This window comes from Gallus gallus, chromosome 3 (assembly GCF_016699485.2).
Source record: "Gallus gallus isolate bGalGal1 chromosome 3, bGalGal1.mat.broiler.GRCg7b, whole genome shotgun sequence".
Taxonomy (NCBI): domain Eukaryota; kingdom Metazoa; phylum Chordata; class Aves; order Galliformes; family Phasianidae; genus Gallus; species Gallus gallus.
The window spans coordinates 20,220,986-20,240,894 of NC_052534.1; the positions used below are offsets into that span (position 1 = coordinate 20,220,986).

General features: G+C 36.0%; 1 protein-coding gene across 8 annotated transcripts in view; it reads left to right on the plus strand.

Annotated features, from left to right (window-relative positions):
- Nucleotides 1-19,909, plus strand: part of USH2A (usherin) — a 370,614-nt gene that overhangs the window by 171,904 nt on the left and 178,801 nt on the right. For all 8 annotated transcript variants that reach the window (XR_005858133.2, XM_015283893.4, XM_419417.8 and 5 more), the window contains exons 33-35: nucleotides 11,514-11,673; nucleotides 12,162-12,333; nucleotides 16,493-16,640. Coding sequence is in view for 7 of the 8 variants with exons in the window: in XM_015283893.4 (XP_015139379.2) it covers nucleotides 11,514-11,673; nucleotides 12,162-12,333; nucleotides 16,493-16,640 (480 nt within the window). In the remaining variant the exon portion in view is untranslated. The remainder of the gene's footprint in view (nucleotides 1-11,513; nucleotides 11,674-12,161; nucleotides 12,334-16,492; nucleotides 16,641-19,909) is intronic.

Genomic DNA, 19,909 nt, shown 5'->3' on the forward strand with positions numbered 1-19,909 from the left:
TTTAAATATATGTATTGTTAATAGAAAAGACACGCAAGATCTCACTATCAAGATTTCCTTGTGGTATTTTGAATTATATGCTATATATTTCTGTGGTACAAACTGATACATGATAAGAACTTGTTCTGTGAAAATGATAAAATGAAAATCCTTCATTTGGAAGTTTGTCTGCACGTGTGGAAATTCTGCCAACAGTTGAATGCCTTCTTGTTAGAACAGTGGATGACTAGATCTGCATCCCCTCTGTTAGCAGAGTTATACAATGGAAATGTTATTTGGAAATGACTTAAGAATGTGACTTATTGGAAGATTCTAGGTTTGTATTATGGAATTGCTTGTTCAGGATGATTGGCTAGACTGAGGGAGTTCATACAAAGGATACATGTGGTGAAATCTTCTCCAGTTTGTTCTAGGAGAAATGTAATAAATTAAGGAAATTATCACTTGAAAGTAACCCATGTTGCTATAGAATGTCAATAGCTTCCTTCTGAAAGTGAAATTTCGTTCTGACTTCGACTTTGGAGTTTCTTTATGATTAATTTGAATATTGTTGTCTGTTAGTTTTTTGATGAAGGAATAATAGTTTAATCCAATTTACAAGAATGTTGTCTTGAGCTGAAATTGTAGCTTTCTCATCAGTTCAAGGATATGAATCATCTCCTACATGTCTAGATAATTTTGGTGCCTGTTGCTTTTTTTAAAAAGTGAAAGTGTTATTTTCTTTACAAATAGCATGTCTTGAAATGTTCTTTCTGAAGATCCAAAAGTGAGAGTAGCATGTCATGGTAACTACAAAGTGTGATAATGGTCTAGTTGAAAGTTCTGTGATCTCTTTGTAAATTGAGGACTTCAGTTTACTCTGGCAGTTAACTTCAGTTTACTTCTGAAACTACTGCCATTTCGCTTCTGACTCTTACAGTCATGCCCGTGACTGTATGGGAGAACTGGGAAAGATGACAGTGACACAGTAATATACAACAGATACATTTACAACAGAGAGTACCAAGATATAGTATCTGTTGCTTTTTTTTTTTTTTTTTTGCAAGTGAAAGGGGTGGTAGTGCTTATAAAATCTAAACAGGCTTGGAATGGAAAAAAACAACAACCACCTTTGTGAAGCAGTAGGATTGAAAATTAGACAATGTACTACATGCACAAGTTTGGAGGGGGAGAGGGTTGGGATGAAATACAAAAGTCTCTGAAGGGTTTGCCACTTGTGAATTATGCATCTCTTTCTCACTAGTAGGCGTAAATGCATAATTCTAATCTGTTCTTATTACTTATTTATAACATGCAGTAGAATGTAAATTCTATACCTCCTCTGTACAAGCTTAACATGCCAGTTAAGATATGCAGATATTTCAGGGAGCCTACATAGACAACTTTCCTGGCCAATTAAAGGGCATAAACTTCAAGTACTAAATTAAACTGACTTTTCCCTTACTGTTTACAGGAGAAATACAGACAATATGTAAGAAATAAGGGAGAGGACTAATAGATAATAAGTGCATTCATCTTGAAATAAACTACTCTGTGTTATTATTATTTATGAGAGTCACTGTTATTAATAAACTACATGTGGGATAGAGAAAAAGCCTGCAACAATCACTGAATTTATGAGACTGGGGACAAATGCATGTTCTTTCTTTTATATCACTGGCACTGATTGATTTGTATTTTTCCCTGATGATGGTTTATGCCATTGTAACTGTTTGGTGGCTCCTTACTCTTAAGTTATGGTTGGAAAGCACTTCACAAACGAGAATAAGCCTCTGAATATTATATCCTAATCTGCACATCCTATAGATACGCCATAAGACAGAGCAGCTGACTGCTTCACCTATGATTTGTTTACCTACAAAAGTGATTTATCCTGGTAATCCCAGTTTAATGGATCACATCAGATTTTGGCAGTTATGTTATCTGATTGACATTGCTGACACTACCCAACATGACTGGGTAGTGCAACATGTCAAGTTGAAAAAAAAAAATTTGGCTTTTTAGCAATTTTCCCCCTCTTTTGGATGTGTGTGTTGAAAATGTATATTTAAAACAAGTGAACTTAAAAAAAAAAAAAAAAAAAAAAGTAAAAAGAAATCCAATTAATTTTCCCCAACTACATGTTTCCCATGTCAGCGCTCAAAAGCTGGGGCTGATTTCTTCTGGTAAGAACAGAGGAGAGCAGGTAGGAGTACAGCATATTTTACAGTGCTGATAATTCTGCAGCCAGCAAAAGCTTTTGTGGTCTTGCAACAGATCTAACTTGCTGTAAATTGTCCTGACTAGAAGGTACTCAGGTACTGAGTCCTCCCACTATCCCTGTTCCAGCACTACAGTAATATTAAATAACAAACAAACAAACAAAAATTTTACACAGATCTGCCTTGTCTGGATGACAAAAGCAACGTATTGCATTGGTACTGCAAAAAATGATGAACGTTCAAGTTACCCATAACAGAGATTTTAAATGCCTATTTTGCTAAACAAATGTTATAATCTATGAACCTATAATCTAAGTCTTGATACCATTTCGACCTGGTATTGTCATGTTTTTCTTAATTAGATTTTAGTATGTGGTCTGAGTGTGCTGTCCCAAGTTTCTTGATGAACATTTTGGGGAGATTAATATTTGGTTGATTAAAATTATAATTTTCAGGTTAAAATTGTATTTGAGATTTAGTATACATATTCAATTTCAATAAATAAAAAGCTACAAGTAGTTTTTTTTTGTTTTTAGTAAAAATAAATATTTCTTTTGAGAATTCATTTCCTTCTTTCCCTCTCTCTTTTCATAAGCTTAGGCAAGAAAACAACACTAACAAAATAGTTTTGTGAAGTTGTAAGTAGTTTCAGATCTAGAGAGAGAAGTATAAAAGCATTGCTGGGGCTCTGTTCCCCACATTTGGAAATTACAGTGATGTTTATTAAAATGGTTTAAAAGCATAATGCTGTTATTTGCTGTTCCTTCTCCAGAATTTGGTTTATAAAGATAAAGCTGAATCTTCCTGTCAGCAGGAGTTGTTCCGTGATTTTTGGTGTATTGAGTTCTTTTCTGAAAATTGCACTTCCTAAATTTATTGGATGTCTTTTTTTTTTTTTTTTTCCCTATATTGTTGAAATGGAATTCCTGGGAACACAGGATTCCAATTACTTTTCTATTTAACATTTATATCCCTGTGTGGTGTTTAAGTTTCCTTTTCTCAGGTTTATTTTTTTCAGTTTGCCTTCCTAAGAGAGTTTGTATGCTTCTGTTTTCTCACTGCCATTTTCCAGACAGCCTTTATTTCTGCATTCTGTAATATATGCTATTCCAGATAGACTACACTGTTGATTTATGGAAAATGGTTAGTAACAGTTGCTGTATTACTTAACATATATTCTTATAGAACTTAACATCTCACTAGATTCTATTATCACAGCTGCACGTTCAGCTGTGGTTTTCAGTGGGCTGTAAAAGTGACGGTCAGACACTTTTCTTGACCTGATACTATCAACTGAGAACCAAATCTAAGGTAACTCTGAATTTTGGTTTCCTTACTGCTGCAAGAGTGAAATTACTTGGGAGTACATGATGTACTTCTGTGAGAGCTGATGGTTTCTTGGTCGTACTGATAAGAATCCAAATTTGTTCCAGTTTTATAGCAACACGTATATGATACTCAGATTTGGAATATACTTGTCCAGCACAAATTTATTTTCCAGTTGAGAACGTAAAACTGAAGTTAATATAGTGATAAAATATTAAAAACATCTTTTTTTCCCTTTTTCTCATTTGCTCAGACTGGGTATTCCAGTGGACAGCAGGTTGGCCATGAGCCAGCAGTCTGCCCTTGTGGCCATGAAGGCCAGTGGTATCCTGGGGTGCATTAAAAAGAGTATAGCCAGCAGGGAGATGATTCTTCCCCTCTACTCTGCCCCGATGAGGCCATATTTAGAATTCTGTTTCTGGTTCTGGGCTTCCCAGTTCAAAAAAGACAGGGATCTCCTAGAAGGTGTCCAGAGGAGGGCCCCAAAGGGGCCCTTGTAAAAGGGCTGAAGCATCTCCCACATGAGGAAATGCTGAGTAACCGGGATCTGTTCAGTCTGAGGAAAAGAAGACTGAGAGGGGATGTGATTGATGTTTATAAATATTTAAAGGGAGGTAGGGGGCAAATGAATGAGGCCAGTCTCTTCTTAGTGGTGTGTAGTGGTAAGATAAAGAGCAATCACCTAAATATTGAACATAGGCAGAGCACTGGAACAGATTGCCCAGAGAGGTTGTAGAGTCTCTTCCTATGGAGATATTCAAGACCTGTCTAGAAGCCTACCTTTGTGACCTACTGTAAGGAACCTGCTTTAGTAGGAGAGTTGGACTCAATCCTGTAATTCTCTGATTCTGTGATTGACTGAAAGACACTGAAAGACTGGGTCACTAACATGTCCCCCATCTTCAAGCTGTTAGCAGTACAATGATTGGGTTGGAAGCATTGATGAATGGATATGCACATTGAAGTATTAAAAGTAAAGCTATGTCAGGCAGTATTATGTACAAAAACATGACAAGTAAAGAAATAAAATTAAGGAAGTGATATTGGTATGCCCACAATTATTTTTCTTCATATACTTGGTAAAGTGAATATGCTCTGTCCTCTTCAGACTTTTTGTCCCTTTGATCTTTGTTCAGCTGTTATAACTAGAGATAGTTAGGGAGACAACATACAGTTTTAACTCTGGTAAACCAGTACATAACTTGGAAGTTCATTAGGCTCATTTGATATTGAATGTTTACACTGTGTTATTTCAGAATCAAGAAAAGTCATTAAAATCCAAAATCAAGCCCATATATTTTTCTGATGGTGGCTAATAATGATGATTCAGGGGATCAGCTTAGGAGGATCAGTGGAGGGAGTGTTCTGCAAGCTTCACACATGCACTGTTATTCTTCTGTTCAGTAATGGTGGATGATTGTACTCACGTAGGTAGATTAATTGGAGGTAGAAGATTGAAAAATAAGTTTAAATATACTTTGCTTTCACTTTTTCTAAGCAGTGTGGTCTGTGGCACTCCACATGAATTAAGTTCAGCTTTTGCAATGGAAAAATAATATGTGTTTAACAAAAAAGAGTTGTATACCTTGCAAAGGGTAAGCTTAAGACTAATAGTTTAAGCAAGAAACAAAGCAGAAGATAAACAAAATGATCAGGAATAGAGGCTAACATCACCTTGTGAATGGAGAAAGATGAAAGCTAGTATTTGAAGAATGAATTTAGGTACAAATACAATAGTTTGGGGTGATAAATGGTAGAAAGCTTTTTCTCACAGCAGTTAGGAGTAATAAAAGTATAGCCAAGATACACTGTTAGTAAACACGGGGAAAGAAAACTGGGCTTTAAATCTTTGCTATTAAAACATAGTTCAAAACTGAGTATTTTGGAAAAGTGATACTTTTTCAAAACTGGGACTGTAGCTTTTCATTGTGCATGTAGTAGCTATATTACTTCTTTGAAATCATTGCAAACTGAAACGATAAAGGTTCTCTTCTTGAGTATTATACACACCAACATGACTGTCTTATTTTTGGTGCTCTTGCATGATATCTGTTTCTTCACGATGCTCTGAATTCTTCTGTTGCATATAAAATTGTCACGGAGTTACCTAGATAGATCTGTGCCCATGACAGGGGGCCGGTAGGCTTGTGGGCCCCCCTCCCCCTTCACTTCCCGAGAAAAACGAAGCGGTGGCAACAATCTAAGAAGGAGAACTTATTTTACTAACTATGATGTTGGGATGCAAGATGACACGATACAATACAATCTAATTGGGAGTAAGTATAATAAACCAAATGAAATGAGGGAGAGAGAGCAAAAGAGCGATAGAGAGGGAGAGAGAGAGAGAGTGAGAGAGTTTCCAAAACCGAAAGCCTTACTTGATGAAGGCGCCCGGCTTGGAAAGCACACCCACTCCTCTCCCGGCAGCAAGCGAAAGTGAAGAAACACCGCGCGCAACCAGATGACGTATCTTCCGTGATGTGTCTTCCTTCTCTGACCGTGAGGTCCTCTGGGATACGTAGTTCTTCTCTTTTGTCCATGATGTTATGATGTGGAATACCAATAGCGAAGTTACAAAACCATGACAAAACCTTAACTGAAGTAAGAATTTATCCTCTATGAGTAATTTAGAAAACAAGCAATATTTATTGCTGAGCAAATAGCTTCTAAAATACATCAGTATTATTGGTCAGCTAGAAGCAACGTTGTCCATATTACCATCATGTCAAAATCTTTGCTACTTAGAGAGCAGAAGAACAACTTATGGTTTTTCCTGAAAATAATCATTTGTGTGTTTTCCTGAAAATAATCATGTGTTTGTGTTCTCTTCCTCTGTTTCTTGTCATTACTTTTAGTGGGTTCATGAAATTTTTGTAATTCTAATTCTGGAACGGTCTTCATTAATGGTTATTGTCCAGCAAAAATTGCTACTGCTTTGGAGGATCTATTCTTTTCTTCAATTAATGGCTCACTTCCACATGTAGAACTCTATTCATTCCTAGGCTCTTTAGCCAGGTACATATGCATGTTGTTACCTTGAGGTTGATTGAGTTGCCCTAATATGCAAGCAGTGTCATTTGTGATGACCTGTTTTTGTAAGAGTGTTGAGTACAGCATGAGGTTTACAGGACATCTGGGAAAAAGGTGCAGCACTGGTATTAAACCTTCCCAAACGAGATTATACATGAATGATGATTCCTTAAAAGTTGATGTAATTAAGTGTTTGTTATTTTACAGAAACAGGAAACAGAATGCAGTGTACTGAAAATTAAATATAAGTGTTGCTTGCTTTCAGAAAATGGTGGAAGGGCAAGAACCACTAATGATATCCAGTGGAGCAAACCTGTTAATATCATCTTGGCATCTCCTCTATGATTCTTTTTTTCTTTTTTTAATTGTAGTGCACAAAACTCAAATGGGAGCATCACGGTAACTTGGTGATGTGGATTTATCATCCCAAAGAGTTTACCACCTAATTAAATATTAAGTTACTGTGAGTTAGTTTAACAAACTATGAGAAAGAAGAGCAGAGAACAGATTAAGGATGTGAGCGATTAGCTGAAGAAGGCATACAGTCTATCTGCATAAACAATATGGTGATTGGAATTCCTTGGATGTTTTTCACCTTCACACTCTCTCAGCAGGTTTGCTTTGCTGTGCTGCTAACAATCCCATGCCATGGTGCTGTCATATTATTTTCCTATGAATATAGCAATGGGAAAGCTATTCTCTCAATTATTTTCCTGAGAGAAACTACGTGGGGTTCCTTACACAAGTCACTTCTCAACTGAGCGCTCACCAGGGCAGTACGTTGTCATTTCTGGTCCTTACAATAGCTGCCTGAAACTGGGACAGGGGGAGAGGGGGAGGATGTGAAAAAAAGAGGAGAAAGAGAGGAAACAGAGAAAGAGGAGAAAGAAAAGGGTATGTGATTCTTTTGCTATAAACTTGAGCACAGAATACTACGGAGTGCAGATAACTTAAAACATTGTAGATGACAATACTATTACTTTTGAATTGTGATGGATTCTAACACTTTGACTGTAAAGTTCGTATTTTAAGTAAAGTTCTAAAATCTTCTATTTTTTGTATTTTTAAATCTACTATTTTTTTTATTCTCCACCTCTGCAAAATCTCTCAAATTTTCTGCTAGAAGAAGCATTGTGTTGTTGCATGTTATTTTTCATTGACTACCCATTAAGTTTGATCAAAGCAAAAAATGTTCTTATTCACCGTCCAAACAGGGTTGTTCTTTATTCTTTCTGTCTTATGCATTGATTGTACCATGAGAACTTATGTTGATGGTTATTAGAAACTGGATGTATACCAAACACAATAGGTAGATAGCTGCCTTAGCTAGTGTAGGGAGTTCCATACATACTACATATATAATAAATATAGTGGTATGCAAATGTCAATTTTAATGATAGCAAGTATAGTTAGCAATTCTCTTCCTGACATATGAGTTGGAAAAGCTTTGTATTGCCTCTGAGGTCAAAGAGGTGAAAAGGCAGGTTGGTACCTCCCCTCCTTGCATTGTTTTCCCCCCTCCAACTCACGGCAAAAAGTTGGGGGTGGGGATTGTAAAGTAAATTAGTTGCAATCTTAAAACATATGAATGCATGCATATTTCTATTTCAATTTTCTTGTTTTGTTTTTGATATCTTTTAATGTTTGCCCTTTGGTGTTCTTTACCTTTCTAAGTCCGGAAATGAATACAAGATAAAATTCTGAATTTAGGCTTTTCACAGCAAACCTATGTAATTTTTAAATTTAGCATTGTTTTGATAAGAAATCAGTGATTTGAGAGAATAGTTACTGGAAAATTGCAGTAAGAAGCATATCATGTTATTTGAAAATAAAAGAGGGGACTGAAATTGAGGAACAATAAAGCATGATCAAGCAAAATAATAGCTCTTCAGTTTTCTAGTATAAAGTAAAAAAAAAACCACAACATAAATCAGTTTTTGCTGTGAGTTAAAAAGAAAATGATTCTCTGCTTATTGGGTTCATTTCGTAGATTGAGATCAATGAAATTCTTCCAGCAACAGCATGAAATCAATTGTAAAATAACATATAATTCACATACTATATTGTAAATTAGAGTTTGTTTGACATTAATCACCAACGTTTCCATTCACTGCAATGCATTTTCTTGTAACAAAAATCTAGATGCTTGTGGATCTATTTCTAATGTCTGAGAGTGATCTGTTTTTCATGTCCACAATTGCCTACATTTGATCTTATGCAAATCATGCAATCAAGCAAATGGAAAACAAGACATTGTTGCTAGAGGACCTTGACAAACAGTGGCTGTGTAGTTTTAAGAGCCTCCTTACTCTGCATTCAGATTCATGTTCATGTATGTAGTTATTTGAATTCATTTATCCATTATGAAACGCCTTGAACTTTAAACAGGAAAATGTCTGCGAGATCAGATTGTGCCAAATAATTGCATCAATTACAATTTAACATGATTTTAGGTGTTTAGTTTGTCAGTTTCTAGTTCTAAGTTTTGAGAGATACAGCCTACACTGTACAGTGGGCTTATCGTCTTTGATGATGTCTATGCAGAGATTTTTACTGACTGATACTTATCAACTCATACTTCGAGTAACATTCCTCAGTCTCTGATTTCTGTATTTTTTTTCTTCTGCTTCTAACTTCATTCTTTTTAGCCTTTCAAAATCAAAATATTCCAGGTTGTGTTATACGATCTATTCAGCATTTTTTAGTCAAAATACACTGGTGTTATTAAGTCAAGATGAGGAGTTAAGACCTCCTGTGGCATGTGACATTTCTATATATTAACTCTTTTTACCCTTTCATTTTTTTAACCTCCCTTCTCCTTTCCTCCCCTCTCAGTATCCTTTTCAGTTGATCTCAAAAGACTTAGCTGCTCCTGTGTCCAGTTTGCATTCCTTGTTCTTCCCATTCTTTAATTTTTTTTCTCCTTTCCCTGTCTTCTCTTTTTGCCTTTTCCATTCTGAGATGAGCAGAATGACTAGAAGTTTCTTGCTGGTTATTTTTTTTCTCAGGAATGGAAATAAAATATTTTCCATCTTCCATTCTCTTAATCCTTCACAAGTTCCTCCCTGTTCAAATTTAAGTAGGTACTTCCAGAAACTCTTATTTATGTAGATAGTCTCATGAACTAAACTGTGTATCAAGTCAAGGTTTCAGTAAAAGCTACTTTTCAAAAAAACAGTTTCTTGATGAAGGATATTCCTTAAAGTTGAGAAAAAATATCCTTTCCTAATGAAATTCCATACGTCTGTATAAGGAAAAGATTCATCTACCATAAGCAAATGAAAAAGGAGAAATCCACTTTCTCTCTTCTGCTTTCCATTTTGCTGTATTCAGACTATGAGTAGCACCGTAAAACAGCATTGGCTTTATTTATTGTTTACAAGGATATGATTTAAATTGGTGCCACAGATTGCTTTTGGCTACGTGTTTGGAAAAGTAAATTCCTACTGATCACTTGTTTGCCCACACAGAATGTGAAGCATCAGATTTATCTCAGAGATTTCCATCTTCATTACTATCTTTTGTGGCTTCCTTGATGTCAGTGGGGAGGAAGAAGAGGTGCAGGAAGGTGATATGTGGGGTTCACTTTTTCTGCTTGCTGAGCCAGCTCAAGCACCTGCTCTGAGTGTGCCTTCCCCCTCTCACCCACATAAGCACTGCTTAACCCTGGTAGAATCAAACCCATTATGTTGATTAAATATGTCACTATTACAGGCATTCCTTTGATTTTTTTTTTATAGTCACAGCATTATTTCTTTTAACTCACATTTTGCCATGTGCTTCACTGAAATGATACAACTGAGTGATAACTGAGTTTTGTTTTGTTTTGTTTTGTTTTTTAAAAAAAAAGCAGGAGTTCATTCTGTCCTCACAAAAGCAGAATAAGTCAGAAGGAATTCCTTCGCAGGGGAGACATTAGACAAAGGGAAAACTAATGAGAAAGAAGATGGGTCTGTGGCATTTTTTCTTTAGTGATGGTCATTCCATTACAATTTTTAATTTGTACTCAAACATTTTTGCATAAAATGATAGTTGGATATTATTTGGCTCTGCAAACACTGGTATTTATTACATCTTGCAAAAACACCAAACTTTTCTGGCATATTAAAACTTGCTTTTATAACACACTCATTTTACTTGTATACCTTATACTGTTGCCAGAATCTAAATCGTAAATTCCTTCTTAAAGGATTTGCACATTAAAATGTGCAATTTGTACTGCACTAAAAAAATAAAAAAGATTGGAAAATTCCATCTGAATTACTCTACTAGTATAATTTTTATGATAAACATTCTTTTATTAGTACACGAATCCTAAAAATATATGAAGCTCAAGACATTTTAGTATATTTATTCAGCAAAGATACTGCATTTTATTCACCATTTTCTGCAGTAATTGAAAATCAAGATAGCTTCAAAATAAATAACCACTTAACAGTTGTCTTGCTACAGTATTAGACAGGTTGTCTTTTACTGAGATATGTTTTACAAATGTTTGGTAGGCAAAGAGAGAACAGTGGTGGCAACAGCGAGCTGCCTTTGTGCTCATGCTTAAAGTGCGTGGAGTGAATTGTATGTCTTGATGCTTGACATTTGTATAGTACACAGTGCATTTTGTAGAAAAATAAAATCTGTCTGTGTTAATGAATCTGTACTAGTTTTCCATGACTTAATTATCTTTGAGGTATTAGTCATTGTGGCAAATTAATATAGTATGTAGCACCAAGAGGGCTCTCCTGAAATTGGTTGAGATGGCCTAGTTGTACAGTACAACTTGAGCTTCCTAGACCTTTTTGTCACTGCTCTGGGGCAAATCTGAAACGCTTAAGAAAGACAGGCTCCCCTTCCTCTGTGTTTTCTGAGTTCACTAGGTTCTGAAAGTTACAAACAAACAAGATAAAATTAATATGCAAAGTATTATACATATGCAATCTGCATTTCCTTTTTTTGCCCTAGATTTAGCCGTTTTTACACCCCACCAGTTTCTGCTCACCGCCTGCACAATTGCTGGCTGTACGAACAGTTCCCAGGTCACCTTGTTTACAGCACAGCTGCCACCATCGCATGTAGATGCCCCGGTCCTGACGATTTTGGATTCTAGAACAATATATGTGCAGTAAGTAAGGATTTCTTCTTTCCTGACAACACAATAGTGCATCAGTTTATTCAAGAATTCCAGTGAGTTCAATCAGGGGAAGGGTTTGTGACATAAAATTAAATTTATTATGATTAAATGCATAGAAGTGATTAGTTTAGTGGTTCTGTGCACCTTCTGATTATCACTTGCCAACTTAATTTCCATTTTGTCTTTACGCAATCAGTATAACCTACATATGGGCATAGCCTTTGCAAACTTCAGTGCAGAAAAGGTTCTGGTGATATGCCCATTTTGTAGCCCCTTGCTTTGTGTGTTAGTGTAATAATTTATCTATGGAGTACAAATACTGCATTAGAGCTTTGCCTTAGATTTATTTTTATGGTTGCACAACTATGTTTTCAAATTCTTGAGGTGAAACTCACAAAGTCCAATAGACAGAGCCTTACAATTTTTGAGTATGATCTGATTCTTTCCTATTCTTAATCATATTTTACTTTCATTTGCAGATGGAAGGAACCATTAGAATTAAATGGAATCTTAGATCGCTATGTTATTTATATTGCCAACAATGAGCAGAATTTTACAAAATGGGACGTAATCTACAACAGCACAGAACTTTTTCTGGATTTTACTATTCGGCACCTTTTCCCAGGCACTGAATATCTCATAAAACTAGCTGTAAGTTTTCTTCTATTTTTAACTATAACAATTTGCTCTTTCTTCATAAAATCTACAAATAGAAGGAGATAGTATAAAGGAAGAGAGTTCAGTGTAAAGTAGCTGTTTGTTCAAAAATATTTCAAAAGACTGTAGTGTTTTTATTGCTTTTCTCTATCAGTGATTTTGTTTTTATGCTGAAATAGAGAAGATTCAGTTCACTGGAAACCTGAAAACATGTATACAGAGGCATGGGATTATCTCTTGTTTTAAGCACGTTGCTCATTTTATAACAATACCTATATAAGGATATTTGCTTTGATAAATGCCATAGAAAAATATTCAGCTCTTGATTATGAATAAATTTACATTTATGTAGACTGGGTATGCATTCATTTTTTTTCTTAACATGCTCTTGAACGTTCTAAATATTACACCACAAAAAAAAAAAAGAAAAAAATAAACTGCCTTCGGGTGGCGATAAGGATCTGACTTGAACTTGAAAAAGCAAGGATATTCAGTCTAATTAAAGCTTAGATTTGTGTTGAAATTAGTTCATTTGTGCCTAGGCATCTCAGCACAGTTAATTGTATAGTATATAAAATAATACCACGTCCAAAACTGTGACAGTACTTCAACAAGCAGTTTAAACCTTCAGAAGCAAGGAAGAATATCAAAAGTATTTGAGATGTCCCCCTGTGCCACGGCTTTACTCTGCTCTCACCCAGCTCCTGAACACAGGTGCAAGGAGAGAGGATAAAGGGAGAATTAACAGCTCGGATCTAGAGAGCCAGGGCCGCTTTGTTTGATGTTTCTGCTTTGGGATATAGTTAAAGCAATGAAGTGGTGTGTGGATTTTGTTTTTATTTCATTAACATATACAGATTTTCTCAGAGTTACTGAACACATTTTTAGGAACTCTTCATTTTTATATTTTATCTCTAATTTATTTATGTTTCTATTCTCTAAACGCGTGTTTGCAATGCATCGGCGGTAACAAGAAACTAAGAGAAAGATCATTTCTTGTGGTGATAGTTAACTGGATAAAACAGTCTCTGATAGGCAGGTTAGAAGATTGAAGAGTCCTTGCAGCTTTGAACATAGGAGGTCAAAAGTGCATGAGATGCACAGTATGTTTGAAACGGTAAAGTAGTGTTAAAGTGTTCTTACAACATTCAGCCCCATTGTATTTAGAAATAACCAAGCTAGTTTGAGAACAATGTAAAAGCAGAGATTTACAAGTTATGAAGCTTAAAAATGTCCTAATGTTATACTAGAAGTAAACAAAACAAAACAAACCCAACAACAACAACAAAAAAATCCACAAACAACATCTGCACCCCTACCTCCCCCGCCCCTCCCCCTTCCAATAAAAACACACAAATCATAGCAAGCACAGCTGGAAAGAAGTCAAAATATTTAATTTTATTGGTATTTTGTGAAAACCTCTACATTAAAAATAATAGTATGCCTTCAACTCTGGAAACTTATGATGGGGAATACCAATAACCAAAAATCATAAAACCGTGACAAAACTCTCTAGTTTTTTGGTTGGCTGAAATAAGCTAGAGCCTTTCTCTTTTTACTCGTTTCACAGATAATGTTGATTTTTCTTTGTATTCATACAAAATCAGTTTCTGGTTTATTTGAGAAAACTGAAGGCCGATTCATTGAAATTTGCAGCTTTGAACACTCAGCTCAGCAGGATTTTCAGCACCTTGCAGACCAATGACTTCTTTTGCATGACAAGTTTAGATACATTTAGCAAAATGTTTATAATTGTATGCTGTTATATTATTTCACAGTTGATGACTGCCATTTAGTATGTAGCAAAAGAATTGTTACATACTGTAAACCACTGCAACAGCTTTTATAAACAAGTCTAATGCTTCTTTCCAAAAGTCAGCCGAGTAGTCTAAGGTCATGTCTCCCTAGATTAGTGCAAAAGGGATTTCCTTTTGCTCTGTTCCTGCTCTAAGCTGGTTGGATGTGAGCCAGGCCAATCTGAAAGCAAATGGAAAGCTAAAAGGCTGCATTTAAAATTAGCTGGGGTGGCACACCCTTTTATATGGCTTGAGTGCTTTTGTGATGTCTCTGTTGAATGTCTCCTTGCTGCTGTGTTGTATGAATAAGCTAGCTAAGGTGCTGGCTGGACGATCACTGTGTTTGGCTTCTTTACGTGGCATGCATCTGTCCCTTGGCTCTCTGAATGTGATTCTATTTTTTTTTCAATTTTTGTCCCAAATCTGTTTTCCAATGACGATCAGAGTGGCACAGTGGGGTTCAAAGTGGGTGTAGGATTTCATGGCTTTGAGTATCTCTGTGTGGGATCACTAGAGTCTCACCAATGTCCTCTGCATTTGGATGCAGTAATCTAAAATACCACAATTTAAAATGAAGATGGGCTTTGTCTTATTGATTTTCATTAGAAGAATCAGAAATTTCATATACCAGCAAATTTCCCAGATACAAAAATTGATCTTCGTGAAATTCAAGAAATAAATGAATAGAAAGGCTGCAGTTAATGAACTTCTGAACTAAAAAGCTCTCCAGTGCTAAGGAGAGCTAAATGGAGCTCATTTAACAAGGGAGCAAGGAACACAGGAGGAAGAGGTCTTCCAGGGGTCTTTTTCTTGGATCTTCGTGAAGTCAATAGAAGCTAAATAATTCGAAGAGCGGTTTGGCTTTGCTGGAAGGATGATGTTCTTAAGCATTTTGATAAGGAAAATATTTTAGAGTTATGTGAGCATCTGTCTAAGCTGACACTAAGGCGTTTAAAGTAAATGCCACTTTTGTGTATTCCCAAAGCTAAATTTGCATTCTTTCCTTGTTATTTGATAGCCCAAACTGAATACCAGGAGTCATTCTGTAGTTGTGTTGAGAGTGTAATTTCAGAGAAATCAAAACAATCTTGGTGTGTAAAATAGCCTCTCATTTACAAATAGTTCTATTTTTTACCTATGGGGCTAGTATACACCTCTGAAGTGGAGCAGGAAATACGTTGACTGTTCGCCAATTTGAAACACACTGGGAAATAAGAAACCGAAAATAATCCTTTCAAATAATATACACAAGATTGGAAGAAGCATTTTATTCCTGGAGATCTGGATTGTAAGGATGGTTTTCCTTTGTGTGCTGATGATCCAGAAAGCACTGCTTGTCCACGTCAACATACAGCCAAAAAAGAAAGATCATGACATAAGTTTTAATGAAAAGGTACATCTGAATCCTTATTGAATTTGGGTTTGATGTGGTTTATTGCTAAAAATAACATTGAAAACAAACAATAGGTTAAAACAAAACAAAAAAAATGAACATTTAAATCGAGTACAGAGTTTACATATTCTTGAATGTGTTCTTTAACTTGTATAACTTCTCCTCTTGCCATTGATTTTAGTGCAAGTAATCAGCAAACCAGCACATGTAAGGGGCTAGCTGTGTAGCCTTATGTTTCTGAATGTAAAATTTTAAAAGCCTGGTATATGAGGCGATCTGCAAATTCTTGCACATTGCATTGCTTCATAATCAAGCAAAATGTAAAAGTGATGTAATCAATCTTTTCTTCCCTAGTAGCTGAAATACAAATGATTTGACTGTTATCCATAAACACGCAATAATAACTGTTACATATTGATTTATGATACAGTGTTTTTTCACTCTTTTAATTGCGTCTGCACACCACTCAGTCTGCTGTCATGAAGTGCAGAAGTCTCCGAGTGTCATTGTTTTTTTCTGAATGACTATTCAGTGAGACAATTTTTCAGGTACATTGCAAGGTGGTTAGTATATTCTGTCTGAAAGTTGTGAGAACTCTATTCAATTCCTGAACAGTTTAATGCTGTAAATGGTAGATACTGTACTGTAGTATTCCTTAACTGTTTCTGCAAAAGCATTTGATATCTAATTGTGGTTATGACTCTCTGTCAAATGCAAAATGATGGGAATCAAATATTAGTACTGGGTTTTATCAATATTGCACTTAAAAACTGAATATCGTTAGTAGCATCTCTTGTTATGACAAGAGTTAACTAAATTTAAGATAAGACTCTTCTATGAAAAGCACAGGCTTACTAAGTTCAGATATGTAAAAGCTATAAAACTACAAATAATTCACTGCTAGGCTCAAAAACAGTTGGTATTGCATTGAAATATGTTTATTTGTTGTGATTAATATTTTAAGGCTTGCACTGGAGGTGGATGCTCAATAAGCGAAGCTAGCACAGCTGTAACAGATGAGAGTACGCCAGAAGGTGTTCCTGCTCCAAAAGCCCAGTCATATTCATCTGACTCCTTTAACATCTCATGGGCTAAGCCTGAGTATCCGAATGGTAAGTGAACTCTTTTAGCCTCAAGTTAAAAAGATGATTAGTAAAGGTAAATTAATATTCTAAATGGCAGCTTATATGTGGTGCTTAATTTTTAATGATCATTTTAGCACATAAAATACCTGAGATAGTATCATTGTCTGCAGCTAGGAGATTGTGGTTTTCAGCCTAGTGTATGGTTTCAGTAGCTCAAAAGTGCTCCCTTTTGATGGTTCACGTGTACTGCATCTCATTGTTTAATGTTTTCCAAGCCAAGTGAGCTGAGGACAGACTACTATTGGAGAATATCCATCTAGGTGTTCATTCTACTCTCAAATAAAATGTCAATTTCTAGTTCATTAATAGATAAGTAATAAACATTACATAATTGTTCTGTGTAATCAGCTTGGAAGTGTGCATTTGCTTGACTATGGAAGTTAAATAATACACTTTCTTTTGTTTAGAAATGTTTTCCAATGGGAATTATGTACATGTAACACTTTTGGACAAATTCAGCACTTCTAGCATTAATATCACATATCATTGGATTTCACCTTGATTTTATTATTACCTATATGATAGATTATATCAGAACAGAGGAAGCTATCCAGAAATCACTGTATTTAAGCAACACAAATGTTTTTTTCTCATTGGGTATTGTATATATATATATCTATAATTCCAATTCCTTTCTTAGTTTCACATGAATTTCATTTTTCCCCTGCAAGTTTACCCCACTTTCAAATGTGGGAGAACAGAAGTTGTACACGCAACTGCAATATGAGGCACTTGAAACAATTTCAAAAAAATTAGTGATTATAAGGCTACATACTTATAGCATTCTGTAAGATATTACGTTACTTTTAAAAGGAATTAAGAGAGTATGTCATCTGCTGTTAAATGCATTATTTGATAATTTAAGGTTTTTTTGTATTGCTGTTACTTTGTCAGATTTTTCCTCCTAAACCCATAGAAACCTTCAAACCCTGTTACTGAAATCCCACCAGTGCATGTGGCAAAGGCTTAGAGGGAAGAAAGGAGAGGAAGGAAAAAAGGAAGAGGGAAGGAGAGCAGGGAAAAATGTGAGAAGGAAGGCAGGATGTCCAAGTATGTGGCTTAGTGGACAAAATATGAACCATTTCCAATTAAACTAACATTTTTATTTTTTTTAAACATTTAATTGTTCATGCTAGGGCCTCATCCTGTTATCCTTGCGTTATGGGTGGAAAAAATCTAAATGCTTTAGAGGGTGTTTTAACTAGCCAAATATGTATATAACTGTATACATAAATGCATATAACTATGCTAACGTATCTACAAAGCAGGAGAAAGACTGTGGTTTGACAAATAAAGTTCCACAAGCTTCCTTTAAAACAGCTGCAAGTTGGGGGAATACATAACCAAACTTACATGCTGGAAAGAATGGGTGCCATTGAGAGGGGTCTGGACAGACTTGAGAGGTGGGAACCTCATGTGAACTTCAAGAAGTTCAACAAGGCCAAGTGCAAGGTCCTACAACTGGGTTGGCACAATCCCAAGCACAAATACAGGCTGGGCAATGAGTGGATTGAGATCAGCCTTGAGGAAAAGGAATTGGGGTTGTTGGTGGATGAAAAGCTAGATATGAGCACTTAAATCCCAGAAAGACAACTATGTCCTGGGCTGCATCAAAAGCAGCTTTTTCAGCAGTGATGGAGGTGATTGTGCCCCTCTTTCTGCTCTCATGAGACAACACCTGCAGTGCTGTGTTCAGCTTAAATTACTGTCATGGCTTTATGATTTTTGTTATTGGTATTCCACATCATAACATCATGTAAAGCATGGGGAATTAAAGAGTTAATACTCCAGTTCAGTGGACTGACAACTTTCCAGATACCTGGTTTTCAGAAGAGAAGAAGAGCTACATACCCCAGAGGACTTTGTGTTCAGAGGGAAGGATAAGACCTGCAAGTCATGGGATCTCTGTCTCTCTCACTGCCTGGCAGTGTGTGGTTGTGCTCCCCAGCCATTTTGCCTTCAATTCAGAGTAAGGCCTTTGGTTTCAGACACTCTGTATCACATTTATTTGATTAATTAGCTTCAATTCCAATTATATTGAATTATATTGTGTTATCTTGCATTCCAATGTCATATTTAGTAAAATTAACTTTCCTCTTCAGATTGTTGCCACTGTTCTGTCTTTGCACCCAGATCCCATCTCCCTACCCTCCCCCTTTCCTGGCCGGTGGGCCTGTGGACCTGCTGCCCCCTGTCATGGACACAGATCTAGATAACTCCATGACAGATTAGATACAAGGAAGAATCTCTAGGAGAGTGAGGAGCAGCTAGAGCAGGTTGCCTGGAGAAGCCATGAATGCACCATCCCTGGAGGTATACGAGGCCAGGTTGGATGGCGCTTTGGCCTAGTGGGAGGTGTCCCGGACCATGTCAAAACATTGGAAGTCAATCTCTAAGGGCCCTTTCAGCACAAACCCTTATATGATTCCATAAATCTACACATTGTATCTTCTTGTTAACATGATGTTTACTGCATATAGTTTGTCTCTCCTTTTAAATGTAATAAATAGGTTGTTACAAAGTTAAAAAAAAAAAACAGTTGTGAATTACCATGTTTTACAAAAGAAATTACATTCTTCTGTACCCCGTAAAATTATTCTGTGTTAATTTCACACCTTCCTTTTATTTAAAGCTCACAGAGTATTTTTCCCTTGGAATTGTTATTTTTTGGTGATGAATGGATACCGTATGCGTTACTGTTAGGCAGTTTTCATTACAGTTAGAATTGGTGGAAGGGATTCAAGTGCATTTGGCTTCTGTTGCTCTGCCTTGTGGAGAAAAGCTGCTTTTTCCACTTACGAGCTCTTAAGTACTTAAGTGTGGAAGAATTGCTGTCTCGTGAGAATTTGGCAGCCAGAAGGGCATTAGGGCCTTCACTATTTCATCATAGTATGCTCTCACTTACACAATGATCAACAAGGGATATGTGAATGTTCTCTCATTTTTCTTCTTTCTCCTTCTTACCCACCTTTTTTGGAGTTTTGGAAAATACATCTAACTATTAACACTTTTTACCATGCTCTTTTTTTCTTTTTTTTCCACTTCTCTGTTTGCATCATTCATTTCATAAAAAGACATTAAAAAGAAGACAAAGTTCTAAAACTTTTCACTAAGTAACTGCTTGATCAGAAAGTTTCCATTGTGTAACTTTTTTTCCTACTTCCAGCATATCTTTTGAACTGCCTAATGGCCACATCATCCATAGTTGCTGTCTGTCAGTATTCTAAAATTGAGTA